Source organism: Melozone crissalis, unplaced genomic scaffold, assembly GCF_028551555.1.
Source record: "Melozone crissalis strain CALT ecotype California unplaced genomic scaffold, PUWL_Pcris_2 ptg000013l_1, whole genome shotgun sequence".
NCBI lineage: Eukaryota > Metazoa > Chordata > Aves > Passeriformes > Passerellidae > Melozone > Melozone crissalis.
The window spans coordinates 514,188-529,582 of record NW_026535791.1 but is presented as its reverse complement, the minus strand read 5'-3'; the positions used below and the strand labels follow the sequence as shown (position 1 = coordinate 529,582).

General features: G+C 43.7%; 1 protein-coding gene across 4 annotated transcripts in view; it reads left to right on the top strand.

The window, feature by feature from the left end:
- Positions 1 to 904: 904 nt before the first annotated feature.
- Positions 905 to 15,395, top strand: part of PDGFD (platelet derived growth factor D) — a 135,954-nt gene continuing 121,463 nt past the window's right edge. For all 4 annotated transcript variants that reach the window (XM_054271778.1, XM_054271776.1, XM_054271777.1 and 1 more), the window contains exon 1: positions 905 to 1,304. In XM_054271778.1, coding sequence (XP_054127753.1) covers positions 1,175 to 1,304 — 130 coding nt within the window. In that variant the 5' untranslated portion in view covers positions 905 to 1,174. The remainder of the gene's footprint in view (positions 1,305 to 15,395) is intronic.

Genomic DNA, 15,395 nt, shown 5'->3' with positions numbered 1-15,395 from the left:
GACTGCATAAAGTGTTGTAAGAAATAAACTGAGTAGGGAAAATTTATTAGAGAACTGTTAAAACCTGAGTGGGTTCTTTTTTGGGGTTTTTTTTGCATCTTCCTTTTGATTATTTTCATTGTAACTAATGGAAAGAAAAAGAATATTAAACTAGCAATCTGATTACAACCTTCACATACCTTTGGTTTAGACCTAAACTCTTCCAGGCAGTAATACAATATTTTAATGCCAGACCCAATTTAATGAGGGTCTAAATTACTAAGAAGTAACTTTTTATGAAAAGCTTTGGACAGTGCTTGGCATGATAGGAGAAGCCCATATATTTCTCCCAGGGACAACTGCGGATTATTCCCCAGTTGTCCCACTAAGTCTTCCCACCCTCCCTGGCACAGCTCGGAGATTTGAGGCATTCGGCCCAGCGAAGACTTTTACGCGGCCACCGCGGGCCCGAGGGTGACGGGACAGCCGGCTGCGCGGCCCCTGTGCTGGCGGAGAGCCCTTGGCACACAGTTCCCGTCCTATCCAGTCGCCGGGAGCGTTCACTCCGCACCGGGGACAGCCCCCTCCCCGCACCATCCCTCCTGCCACTCTGCCCGGAGTGGGGACGGCGCGGCCGGCAGCTCAGGGAGGGCCCGGGCACCGCTCCCGCCCCCTTCCCGCGGGCCCCCTTTCCTCCCCCGGCGCGCAGAGCGGGGCGCTCCCGCCGCTACAGACCCCGGCTCCGGCGGCTCCCGGGGGCGGTGCGAGGCGCGGTGCAGCGCGGCGGCGGCCGCGGGGGAGCGCGGCTGCGGCAGCCCCCGCCTGCTCCCGGGGCACGGCCGTGCTGGGCGAGGGGAGTGGGCGGCGGTCCCGGCCCGGGCGCTGCGCACCTCTGCCGAGTTTGGCCGGCCCAGAAGGGCAGCCGAGAGTTCAGCATGCAGGAAGTTTTGAGGCAGCTCGGAGAGTAGCGCGGCGGCGGTGACCGCTGCCTCGCGTGCTCCGGGGTTTTGAGCTTTTTTTGCGGGGATTGTGCCTTTTTTGCCCCCCGCCTACAACTCCCCCAAACACACAAGCAACCCGCAACAATCAAAAAGTCCGGTAAGGGGGAAGAGAACACGAGCGAGGGAAGCACCCTCGGCGGGAGAGGAGAGCCCGTTTCTTCGCAGAGACACGGTCCCGCTCGCAGCTGGTCCCAATGCAACTGCTCATCCTCCTCCTGCTCTACGCCGTCGTCTGTGCGAACTTCTGCAGCCGTCAGGGCACCACCGCCCCTGCCCAGAGCGGATCTATAAAAGCCCTGCGGGCTTCCAACATCAGGCGAGATGGTAGGTGTCCTGCTGCTTTATTTATTCCCAGGGACTGCTTTTGCGGGGGTAGCCCTTAAGCGCGCCTCGGGGCTGCCGCTGCCCTGTCCCAGGAGCGAGGGCCGCTCGCCCAGAGGGGGACTGGGGTCGGTCCCGGGAGGTCTCGTCCCGGGGGACTCAGCCAGGTCATGGGGTCGGTCCCCGGGCACCGGTCCCGGCGGCCGGTCCGGGAGCGTGTGGCCAAGTGGCAGGAGGGAGGTGTGGGATAAGGGGGCGACTCTGCCCGGCGGCTGCACCTCCGCGCCGTCACAAACTTCTCGGGGCAACTTCGAGGAGATCTCCGGGGAGTCAGCGGTACCCCCAGCGTCCCCTCTGGGCTGCGGGAGGGGGCAGACAACGCGGAGTGCTCGGTCCCGGCTGCCCAGGAGGGCCCCGCCGGCCGTCCCTCGGCACCCCTGGGCCCGTGTCCCCGTGATGTGCCGGCGGCGGGGCAGAGCGGGGCGAGCGGCCGCTTTGTGGCGGCTCCGGCCGCACCGGCGCCGCTGCGGGGGCTCTCAGGGGCGGTGTGTCGGGGGCGCTGCCGTCGCCCCAGGGCTCCTTGGCGGGAGCGGGATCGGGATCGTCTCCCAGCCCTGCCACAGCCTCGCCGCCTTCGACTGCTCTAAGAGCTGTCGGCGTCCTGCTCGCCGGGTTAGGGGATTTCCTCGCCGGAGGGTCTGAGCCCAGGGCTTGGTGCTTCCCTGGGCACTGCCCCACCAGCAGTGGCCTCGTCCCTTGTGCTGGCCGGGGATGGTGCGCGCCCCTCAGGGCGGCAGCGGGTCTCGGACAGCGTGGGAAGGGTGTTTTCAGCCTGAGCTCCGCTGCGGTTCCCTCCGGAGCTGCCGGCAGGGGATGTCCTGGACAGCCGAGGTGCTGCGAGGGTCTGCAGAGCGGCAGTGCGGGACGCAGGTGCCTCCCGTGAACGTGGTCGTGTGCCGTGGCCCCACGGGGAGCGAACGGGGAGACTGCATAGAGAAATAGTGAAATTCACTCTAGAGGTGAATTTCAGCCCTGGGACTTTCAGTTTGGGAAGAGTGATGGGCTTTTGGCCAGGGCGCAGCCTGGAATGTTCCAGCCTCACGTGGGAGAGCTTGCTTTTGCACATTGCCGTGCACCACCTTCGACGACCGAACGCAGGATATTCTCCTTGCAAATGAACAGAGTTAACATCAGTCTTGAGTTAACATCTTCCAGTTGACAGCAGTTATATATTTTATAAACTCTTTTCAAAAACCCAAGCCCTTGAGCCATTTCCAAGACTGTATTTGCCAGTGTTTATTTTCCAGCATGTATACAATGCATGTAATGGGTATACAGTTGATTTAGGAAGATGTTTTTGTTTAAAGTTTGGAGCCATATTGAATTAAAAATATTTTTTTATTCCTTTCCTAGTCCCTGAAAGAGGACTTAGAGAAGGTGGAGGATATTTTTTCTTACAATGCAAATGTTGAGTCAGGAAGCAGGATAGAATTGCAGTTCTTTCTGATACAGTAGTCAAATTTAATCTCATTAAAGAAAAAAAAAAGTATGTTTTTGCAACAAAAGTACATTTTTGTTATTTCTGTTTCATTCTTTAAAATTATTCTGTGTTTTACCAAGCTTCATGACTTTTTAGCCTGCCATCTTCATAGAACTGAGACCATCACTGAATGTGTCTAAGCAAGCTTGCATCCAGCTCAAACTTCAAACAAGCTTTTTCATTGAAAACTTACATACTTAGAACATCAAAATGTGTGTTACTCTGATCGTCTCTGTATAGTCAATGAAAAAATCACTAACCCCTAATATAAATAAAATTTTCATATTAATGGAAGTGTGATGGGTGTTTTACTCCTCAGAAGACTTCCAATGGTGAAATTACGTCTTGGAGTCATGAAGAGAACAAGCCTTTGAAATGATTAGTTAACTGCTGTCTTTCTAGTTGTGATAATTTAACAATTTGATTAAGCTTTGCACCTTTAAAATTACTGGAGGCAACTTGTAATGGTTGATCTTTGTGGGTACCAGGTGGACTAACACTGGGGCTCTTGGAAGGTGGCAGATATATGTGTAATTACATCCTACTTTTCATCTTTGCTGGGACATGTGGGCCTTGCAGTCTGCAGTGGATGTGCCCATGCCAAAGTCAGACACTTCACTTGGATGTTACGGACGTTCTGAAGAGGTCACTGACTTCATTGAAGTGCAGACCCCTAGCATGCTGCTGCCTTGCTCTCTTCTCTCCCTATCTTGGGAATTTTCTCTGCAAAGGATGGTTTGTTCTGGTGTGGTGTTGCAACGTTTAAAGCAGATCAGCTGCTGATCTCCCTGATTTTACTCAAATGAAACTGTTGCTTGAGTTCCTTGACTGAAGGTCCATATTTGTACAGCCAGAGGTTTTGAGCGGTATTCCAAATGTTGCATGCATGTGATGGGCTCACAAGCAAATGCTTAGACCACAGTTGGCTGTAGGCCACTAATAGTATTTCTGTCTTTTGTAATTCGCAGTGGTGTTTTTGTATTGTTTTGGTCTGAAGCAATTATATGGAACAGCCTGAAAGACATGTGAGTTGTGTTGCTGAGTCAGACAGTATTTTTTGCTTTGTAAATATTTGCAGATATGACAATACAGAATGGATCTGAGAGCATGCAGTACATTGGGGTAAATGTGTTTCAACAGTCTCTCTCAAAACACATAGCAAAGATAAAAAGTAGTTTAATATTGTGCTCTGGGTTAATGATCATGATTATTAGATTTTGAAATTAAAAGAGAAGAGGAAATGAGGCCTATTCAGCTTCAAAAAATATCTTGGGAAGTTCAAGACCACCTGCACATTTTATTTAAAAAAAAGCAACCCTTTGAGTTCCAGTTCCAAGTGGCATAACTTAGTGGTGCTGCATACACAGAGTTTAATATGGAGGCTTGATCTTGCTTCTGGCCAAAACAAACCTTTGTAGTGTGCATGATTCAGTATTACCTTTCTTCTTTCAGACTAAAAGAAGTTGGCCTATTTGTAATTCCTCTTACTTAAGACTGAAGTTGATCTGATAAGAAATCTATGGAGGAGGGCAGCTCATACAAAAACTGCTGTTTAATGACTACCAAACCTAACCAGACAGTACTTTCTGCTGAATATATTAAGAATATAAATAACTTGCTTACCAGACATCCTCTTGTCCTAGTTGAAAGACAGTCATTGATGACTCAGCAGTCCAGTATAGCACTAATCAATTTTTTAAAATGTCCTGGAGGTGCCAGCGACATTTATAGCACAAGTACTGGTAATCACTTAGAGTGTTTATTAATGCTATTAAGCTAAGTACTTTGAAGTTCATCACAATAACGCAGAGGTCTTCCAGATGCTTCCATTGTGCTATTTTGACTCAGTTTCCCCGTTTGCAGTGTGCAGGTAATACTGCCTAATTACAAGAAGTCTGGTATTTTGTTTCTCCTGTTTTGGTTGTTGATGTGTACTCGGAGATGAAAAGTAGAAGATAAAAAGTGCTAAATGATATTATTTACTATATAATGTCTAACTGAAACATTACATGCTTTTTCTTATCAGTTATTGAATAAACATCTGTTTAGTATAGGGAAGTATGCCTAGTCTGTATCTTCAGACTAAGCATCACCATACATACTTTAAACTTCAAACTCCAGAGGTCAAAGAAAAGACAGAACAGAACAGACAGCATAGTGTCAGGTCATTTCAGTATATAAACAACTGAAAGCCATGGAATCAGTATCTTCTGATGTGGATTTGAAACCATAACATCAGATGACTCATGATAAGATTCCACAGTCTTGTGGTTTTCATTAGGAATCCAAAAAAACCTGGAATTTTCAAACTTTGCTTTGCTTGTGTACCACCAAAATACAAAGAAAAAACTGTACTTTACAATTCTGGATAACTGCCCACAGCTTTTGGCTCTTTAAGGCCCAGTCCAAATAAATGTATGCCATTAACTCTTCTTCCCCATATTGGCTGATGCCTAATCACAGGGAAAAGTGTATGGTAATTTGGGCGGTATTCTCTCACCAAACAAATGTTAAGTGTCTGTCCGGGGAGAAGATTGTGTTGTTTTCTGGTTTTTTGTTGTTTGGTTGGTTTTTAAAGAGGATAGGTTTAGATTAGATGCTTTAAGGTCCCTTCCAACCCAAGCCATCTTATGATTCTGTGGTATTAGGAGAAATTCTTTACTGTGGATGTGGTGGGGCCAGATGTGGTTGCCCAGAGAGGTGTGTTCAAGGGGTTTCATGAAGCTGGTCTAGTGCAAAGTGTCCTTCCTCATAACAGGGGGATTGGAAATAGATGACCCTCAAGGTTCCTTTCAACCCAAGCCATTCCATGATTCTGTGATTTTATGTTTCCATGATTTTATGAAGTGTCTCTGGTATCACTAGTGGTCTAGAACATCACTTTTGGAATGCACTTACTGAGTTCTTTTATAATAGGCTTGTATACATTTTTTTAGAGAACTCTGGTAACATAAAATTTTGTCAACTGTAAAATGGCCAAAATAAATTGGCTTTTACAGACTTTATTTCCTTTTTTTCTAGATTTTGTATAGAAATATGTATTTCAGGCTTCATCAGTTTGAAAAAAAAAAAGCCTTACTAATGTCCCTGCAGTAATGTACTTAGGTCTACAATCATCTGACTTTGATGGTGTCTCTTATCTTTATAATTAACAGTTTGGACTGAAATATCAAAGCATATTGCTTGAGAATTCCAACCCTGACTCAGCAGCAAGTAGCATAGAGGAATTCTCTAAAGGAACTTAAAATATGTTGTATCAGGCAGATGTATATCATAGTGTAAGTCACTATAAATTCTTCAGTCTCTTGAAACTTCTTGGTTTTCATTTGGAGCTTTTTAAAATATTACTGTGAAACTGAATTAGGCCAGATAATTCTTAAAGGGCTGGAAGAGAAAACAATAATTGTATTGCTTTGATTTGTAGAAACTGAACAGTGCTGAAAATCTAAAATAACGTCGGGAGTTCTTTTCCACCGTTTTGCCACAGAGATGTTGTGTTTCATAAATCATCTAGGAATAGGCATAAATAGAAAATTCATAGGAGATCATTAGTGCAGTAGTATTCATCATGTGCTTAACTTTGACCACCTTCATAATTCTGCTAAAGTCAAGGGGTTCAGGCCATACAGGACAGTGTAATAAGAAAGCTGGAATAGCTTATATGTAAATGAGGTGAGTAAAAAAACTGAAAAACTGGATATTTTTTATGAAACGAGTGTACCAAGTGTTTGCAAAATTAGGAATCATAGAATTGTTTAGGTCACAAAAGACCTCCAAGACCATCAAGCCCAGCTGTTTACTCAGCACTCTTACAATTGGCCTTGGGCCATTGATCCAGCCTGTCCAGATCCCTCTGCAGAGCCTTCCTACCCTGCAGCAAACCAACACTCCTGCCCAACTTGCTTTTATCTGCAGGTTTGCTGAGGGTGCACTCGCTCCTCTCATCCAGAGCATCGATAAAGGCACTCAGCAGGACTGAACTCTGTTGAACTGACTTGTGAGCAGCCACCAGCTGGATGTAACTCCATTCAGCACCACTCTCGGGACCTGGATAATAGGGCAGTCTTTTATACAGGAAGCAATCCACCTCTCCTAGTCATGAGCATCTGTTTTCTGCAGGATAATTCTGTGGGATGTGGTGTCAGAAGCTTTACTGAAGTGTCTTGGGACTGGCTGAGATGGAGTTAATTTTGTCCACATCAGCCCTCACAGTGCTGTGGTTTGCATTGGTACTTAGAAAGGTGTGGATGACACAGCAGTGTTGTGGCTACTGCTGAGCAGTGCTGGCACAGCATCAGGGCCATCTCTAATATTCTGCCCCTCTCAAGGGGCTGGGAGTAGGAAACATCCTGGGATGGGACACAAATTCAGGTCCAAATTAACCAAAAGGGGTATTCCATACCATATGACATCAGCTCAGATCCAAAAGTTAAAGGAGGGAGGAGGAATGGGGGATATTTGTTATTTTACAATGTTTGCCTTCCAGAGCAGTCACTACATGTGCTGCAACTTTGCTTCCTGGGAAGTAGCTGGATATCACCCCCTGATGGGAAGTAGAGAATAAACTTTTTTCTCTTTGTTTATACACACCAATTTTTTTTTGTTTAGTGAAGTGCTTTATATTAAGCTACAAGTTGTTTTCCATCTTACTATATTACTTTCCTTCCCTTGTCCCACTGAGAAGGGGAGTGATAGAGAGACTTGATGGGCACTTGATGTCCAGTCAGGATAAGCCCATTACATAAAGTCCAGGCAGACAACATCCAGAGCCTTTCCCTCATCCACTGAGTGGGTCACCTGGTCACAGAAGGAGATCAGGCTGGTCAGTCAGGACCTGCCTTTCCTACAGCCATGCTGCTGGGCCTGATCTCTGGTTGTCATGCATGTTCTGCGTGATGACACTCTGTTGACAAGCTGTGCTATGACATTGCCCTTATGGGTGTCACATTTGCTGACCTCCAGTTAACTGGACCTTCCAGATTTGCTAGGACTATTTGCAAATGGTGGAATGTAGCTTGGTGAGCCCTTCTGCCAGCTCTGCATTTGCAGAATAAATATAATTTTCATCTTATCTTCTAATATAGCAAAATAAATATTTGCCTATCACAGAATCACAGAATACGTTTAGTTGGAAGGGATCAAGAATGATCATTGAGTCCAGCTCAATGATTTTAATTCTCAAAAGTTTTTAGCATGATCGCAGCCCCAAAGAAGAGCTACCCTGGCTTGCTCTGGTTTCTATGCACCTGCAGGGATTTGACATCAGAACACTAAAGGAGTCCTAAGAAATACCATGAAGGCTCTTTGTTGGCATTCTCTGTAGTAAGACTCTGCCCACTAATGCAGGGAAATTTAGTAGTAATCTTTTAGTCAGTTGATTCAAGCTGTATTCAAGAATTGCCTCCAAAATTCCTGTAATTGTATCTGTGAGGTTGGTTACATTACACCACATTTTGAATAAAAGAGAGTACTTTTATCATTACTTCTGGTGATTTTCTCTTAGCTTAAATACTGGATTGCATAGTTTGGCAGTTTGTTTCAAATCAGTCTCCTGTTTACAAAGCTAAGGAAGTGTCCTGTTTTGTGTGAAACTGGAGATACTTTCTCTTGGGAGTTTTGGTTTGGCTCTAATATTTTTGGTAGTGAAAAAATGCTCCATGATCTTGAGCTTCCTATTGTACTTGAGTAATCTTCAGTTTCATGTTTCTGTTTTGATCTGTATCCCACGCTGTGAAGGCCAACATCCCATGTTTCTGCTTTGTTAATTAGAGCTCTGTGTAGTTGGAGATGGTGGAGGAGGACACGCTTTTACTGTCTGTTCAAACTTCATGCCAGTGTGTTTTAGCCTTGCTGTGCCGTGGGACTTGATGTTGAGACTCTGTAATGCTATTTATTAAGCACTAGGTCCGTGAAAAACTTGAAAAATAGCCATCTTGACTTTTGTTGCACTAAAATCAATGACAAAACTTCCATCAGCACTTCTTGTGGCAAGGCCTGGCACACAGTTCACACATGAATTAATTCAAGATAAAATAAAATGCATAGGAATTCAGTGAAGAGTTTGTAATACAATCAAAGACTGATAGAAATGTTTAATTTGAAAAAGACCCTAAGATTGAATCCACCACTAAACTATATCCCTCAGTGTCACATCTACACATCTTTTAAATACCTCTAGATGTAGTGACTCAAACGTTTCCCTGGGTAGCCTGTCCCAGTGTTTGACAGCCCCTACAGTGAAGAAATCTTTCTTAATATCCAATCAAAATCTCACCTGGTGTTGCTTAATGACACTTGCTCGTGCCCTATTGCTTGTTACTTGGGAGATCAAGCCCCACCTGGCTACCCCCTCCTTTCAGGGAGTTGCAGAGAGTGATAAGGTCCCCCTGAGCTTCCTCTTCTCCAGGCTTCCCCAGTTCCCTTGGTCATTCCTCATCATATTTGTGCTCCAGACTCTTCCTGAGTTTTGCTTCTCTTTGGACTTACCTCAGCCCCTCATTTTCTTTGTAGTGAGGGGCTTGTGTACAGTACTCAAAGGTAGGATGTTTTGTTTGTCTCCATACACTGAAACAAACCAAACAAATCCTTTGCACTGATAGAGATGGAGGGGTAACTGATGTAGTTACAGATTGTGTAGCAAAAATGCAGAACAAAGCCTGTATTCAAATGTCCAGGGTTTTTTTCTCCTATACTGACTACCTTGTGTGTCACACACAGGATATCCTACAAGTGACTTCAGCTGCAGTACATTTCTAAACAAGACTGTAAGGAAACTTGTCCATATTTTTCAGTGTCTTGCATTGTTTCTGTTTGTTTTTTAAAGAGGCTCCAAATGTGATATGCAGGGTTTTCTGTTATTGTTTCTTTTTGGATCAGTTGCAAAGGATTTTTCTCATAGTTGAATGTATTTCTAATCTGATGTGACTCACAAAAAAAGTGGATTGAGGATGAAGCAGAGACCCAGACTGGCTAGAGAGAAGGAATAAAAATAGATACACAGAACGTTGATCACCAGATGTACTGTGGGATCTAGAAACCCTTTATGTACTGTTCTGCCTTTAATTCTTCAGCCATTTTTCTTGAAAGATAAATCCTTTGCCTTAGCAAACTGGTGGCAGTAATGCTGAGTAAGAACAGCAAGTAGGTGGTGATAATGCCTTGGCATTCTTTGTGGAGATGGACCAACACAGCTTCTTAATCATGATTCCACAGCAGGGATAATCACTGATAGGAGTCATTTCACTCACACATCCAGATGTCAGTAAAAGGGTTTAAGACCTCCTTGCAGAAGCCTATGGGGAATTTTCTGCTTTGAAATTGATAGAAACCCCAAAGTTACGGCGCTGTTTCGCTTTGTAAATCAGGTTGTAAGCCTGTTCCCTTGCTCTGTCAGCCACATTCACATTGCTTTGTTATGTTTCTGAATGTTTGGCAGTTTGCACAGGGGGATGCTGGTTGGCTTTGTCGCTGGCCATATGGTGTGACCTGGGGTTCCTAAACCCCCAGGTATGCATGTATCACTGCTACTCTAGTAAGATGTCTTTGAAATTGTGAGAAGGGGAAAGAGATTGGTTTTTTTCATCCTCCTAATTGAAGAAGACTGTTCTGCACCTGAGTAGGCTTGGCTTTATTTTTGTTTGGAATTAATACTTATCACCCAGGAGAGCTTATTGACATGATATGCATTTCTCACCAGTTCCTGATATTTACAGGATCCTGGAAAATTAAACTCTTCTTTTAAGCAAAATACAAAAGTCTAGCATCATATGTAGCAGTGATCTGGCTGCTCCTGGTATGTGTGTGGTCTGCTGTTACATAATTAGCGTGTGCAAACGTTTGAACCTCCAGGGTCAGTTCTCTGCCAGCACACACACCCTGTTTACAGTATACTCAGGGTGTCTTGAGTGGTGCCGCTGAGAAGTGGCTGCAGTGACAACCACATCTTTGCAGAACCCTTGAGTGATGTTAGGGTGTCTTGAGTCTGTTCTGGGACCTGCATGGCAAAGCTTGATCTCCATACATACAGCCTTGCCTCCCAACAGACTTCAAGAAATGAGGAATTCTCTTGGCCATGTGACAACATAGATACAAGCATCACTCCAGAAATAAACTTGTTTGCACCACAAAGGAACCTCATGCTATACTTCAGCGTACATCTGAGGACTGATCCTGTACCTGTGTTGTTCCCACACTGGCAAGCGAAGGAGGATGAGATGTGGATCAGTATGGCTGTTCCCTGCTCTTTCCCCAGTCTCCTCACCAGTCACAGCACACACAGTAAGCCTTTCCTGGGCAGTGTACATGCACTTGACAATATTTTCCTGCAGGCAATATCACTGTATGTAAAAACCTTTAGTTTCAATGTCAGGGTTGAGCCCTGGCAGCTTGGAGAGGCAGAAGTGCCGCCCACAGCCACGGATGGGCAAAGACTGGAGATCCTTACCAGGGTGCAGCCATCCTTAAAATGCTGTGGCCTTGCTGTCTGTGCTGTCCTACCTCCTGTCTACGTTCCTGCTCAGAGCTGCCACTGTTTTTGCAGACTGAGAGCCATGTGCCATACATGAGGTAAAATAAGAGGGCATGTGAATAGCCAGTTTTGGGGAACAAAGAATTACACAAAATGACAGTGTGATGTCCCGTATAAAAATCAAATATCTTGGTTTTCACATGCTTGCCTGAATATGACTTCAGTGACATGGGAGTTAAATAGCAGTCTCTTCTCTGAAGAAACCCTGGAACAAAACAGGGAAAGCTATTACTCTGGTTTTGTTACTTTGCACTTTTGTTCTCTGGGTTTGGTTTCATCTAGTGCATAAGGATATAGAGGAAGGTCACGAAGAAGAAATCACAATGACTGGATATGTCAGTTCAGTTTATTTTTTTGAAGAATGACTTTAAAGGCCTTTTTATCAATGTGTGCAGGATATTTTTCAAGGCTCGCTCCCTTTTATTTTTGTACAGGGATCTCATCTCAGGATTTGTCTCCAATGACTGTGCCATTTCCTGATTCTTCTGCTGTCTCTTGTGCTATCACCAACCTTTGCAGGATCTAAAGTTAAACCTTGTCAAGCAGATTGCTTTTCAAGTTTACCTTAGGCAAGGGAAAAAGTGTCACCTGTTTTTCTTATCAGAAGTGAGACAAAATGTATTTCTATATATGTTTTTATAGTGAAATGATTGCAAATTTAAGTACATGTCATTGCAGTTTTGACAATGAATTGCTAGCACATCAATTTCAAAAAGGTATTTGCAGGTAGCTTCAAAGGTATTTGGCCAAACCAGAACAAAAATACTGTGAGCTGCCTTGCTTCATTCTAGGGAGGTACCCAGCCTTGTCACCTAATGCAACTTCTCCTTCCCTTCTGTTTCCAAAGCTGGGAGAGAAGCATTTCCTTCAGTTATTTATTATAAATCAATATTGTAGATTTTTTAAATTCTTATTTTATAGTTACTGTAGCTAACACAAAGCCTTTTGTTAAAAGACAAACCACTATGAACTCCACTATATTATCATTTTCTTGCTGACTTGATGTTCTTTCCAGTTAAAAGTTGCTTAAAATTGCCAGATAAAATGGAGGATCTGCTGCCAGCACGTGAAACCAGGCAGTTCTCTGAATTGGTTTTGCCAGAGGTTCCTGTGTGTGCAGCAGCAGCTGGCAGAGCTTTTCACAGGGCATGAGTGGGGCTGGTGCAAGAGCTGACCCCGGGAAACCCAGGGAGCTCCCGCTGGAGGCTTGGCTGAACCCCTGTCAGAGAGCTACCTAAGACATACACTGTGCTTGCTTATCATGGACACCAGCAAAGAGATCTTACCCACAATGATTGCTGAAAAGTTTCACATAGAATGTCCACTTTTTCATGCACATATGCACAGCATTTCTGTTAAAAAGCTGGTAAATTTTGACAGACTGGTGCTGACATCTGGGGCTCAGAAAAAGAAAATTGAGAATAGACTGGCAATACTTGAAGCTCAGGATTTCTAGAACCTGTCAAATCCCCACATTTACTGTATTCAAAACAAAGCACTGCTCTCACAAACTTTTCACTAAATATTTGCTTTTAAAATAAAGCAAAGGAAAGCAGCGAGAAAGAATGAAAGCATCAGAGATATTTTCGTTTTGGTTTTTGCCAGGACATAAAAAAAACCCAAAAAATAAAAGCACTGTCAGATCACTGAACATGTGGGTTTAACCTGAAACATACTTTTTAAAAAAAGAAATTCAAAACCACATTAGGTACAAAGCTGGATTGACTATGCAGCCTTGTTAAATGTTCAAAATAAAGAAAACAGATGAACTAAAAATCTTGAAGTTTTTTTTTTTTTTTTTGTGGTGGTGGTGAGGGCGGTTTTTATGTTTTGGGTTTTTTTGTTAGATGCATTATAGGGCCAGACTCAGCAGGAGTAAAGGGTGAAATCCTGCATATTCAGCCAGGTGCATCAGCAGCCATGTACTGAGTGTCATAAGGAAGATAAAGGAGCATCAGCCCTGCTTCACTTTCCCAGATAATCTTCCCTTGGGTGTACCAACACAGTGCAGTAGAAGGGGAGGGCTTGTTGTAAATGACTGGTAAGGCAAAGAGAAGTTGGACAGTATGCCAAGACTCAGTTCCTGCTGAAGTGACAGCTCCATGTCTTGCGGTGAGTGTGGAAGGGCATCCTCTTGTTTCAGTGTGCCCTGGAAGGGGCTCACTCCTGTGTCTGTATAACTGAAGCCTCATCTTAGCCCTGTGTCAGCAGGTAATCTGATATATTGCCAGATTTCACTTTTCCCGGTTCCTCCATGTGGTACTGCAGCTCTGGCTAAGAAACAGATGTCCTTGATCATTTCAGGGTGATTGGACTAAATGACATTCAGAAGTCCATTCCAACCAATTTAAGGTTAGATGATGCTATGAAAAATAAATTATGTGTTCAGTCTCTGTATTCCTCAAAGAGCTGTGTGGGAGAGACTGTCCATGTGTGCCTCATGTGAGATATATGTATATTTTGTGCGTTTGTTTGTCAGTGCATGCCATTTTTACTTCCTGTGGAAAATGGACACTAGGTGTAGATCCTGTCTTCACCTTGTCCCCATGACTGGGAATAATGGAATTTTAAGCATTGTGTGATTGTATTCAATTTGTAAAAAAGTAATTTACTGTAATTGTGACCTTAATAATGTAGTGTGATTTCAGCTGCAACTCACCTCTTGATAATGAATGGTAAATAAAATGCTAATCTATTTTACAGTTTTTCTGTTGTGAAAGTTCAGGTACTCAGATAACTTAATTAGCACTAATTTCCCCAGTACACTGATTAGTGTCTCAAATTTGTCAATTTTTAGACATCTTTGCTAAAAGTCGTCAAACTGTAATGAAGCTGTTATTGCCACTGTGACTTGAGGGCTGTCTTTTCAGTAATAACTGGTATCTTCACATTCATACTCTATGAACCCATATTTGACTTTCAGTAGAGAAGGAATAGTAAATATAACAATTATGACTTTTCTGCCTTGTGGTATGAAAGGAACATTACAGAAAGCATGAGAGGGAATGTATTCATGTGTGCTCCACTCTAGATTTGCTGTATGAATGCTGTCCTGTATGCAAAGAAACATTTGACTGAGGAATAGAGTATCTAGCATAGTGTCTCATAGATCCATCAGGATCACTCAGTCAATACTGGGACAGCAGCTGATTCTGTCTAATTTTAAGTATGTAAATTGTGAGTTACTCTTTTATTATCCTTTAGTGATTACTGTCTCTGTCCTTATATTTATTCCAGTGATTCCTAAACTGAAAAAGGAATACCTCAGACAGCTCCTCATAAAGCTCCTCTGCTGCAACATGATGGAGGCTTGCATTCATCATGCCAGTGCTGGGGGTGTCAAGTGAAAGTCTTACTGATTCTCTGGAGTTCCCTGGTTTCTAGTGCTCTAAAGGATCCAGTTTTAAGACCTTAACCATATTCTGCCACCTTCTTCCACATCCTGTTTGTCTAAGAGAGTTGGTTCCTGTGCCGGTGTGTGCATAGCAGCTAGTCTGTCTGTGGAAAGGTGATCAAACAGTGTGCAGTCTTGCTTGATTCTAGTGCAAATACCTGTTTCCATAGAGCATTACAAAGATAATAAGCAGTGTCTATGCTGTAATATTTTAGTTTTTTTCCTTTGGCTCTTTCTGCTGGAATAATTTCAGAATAATCCTTTTCTGTTTGCCTCTGTTTTGCAAAGAATTCCTGACAGAGCGAGTGAAATTGTCAGCCAATGATAAAGTTTATATGTCACATATAGTTAGGATTTCTCTCAAATCAGTGCAAAGTTTTATAGATTCATTTAGTTTCACAATCCCTGGTGGTATGCATGGTCTTAAGCTGATACTGATCTCTCAGTACCTGAGACCTAACTCTGAATTCAGGTGTCAGAATGGTACAATTTTGTTAACAGGCCCTACAACCTTTTATTTAAAATCTGTGCAGGACTTCTTATTGTTCTGATAGACATTGAAAAGCGGGTCATGCTTTTTTTGCTTCTACAGTTTTGGACTTACCTGGACATAAAACTTTAGTGCTACAATCC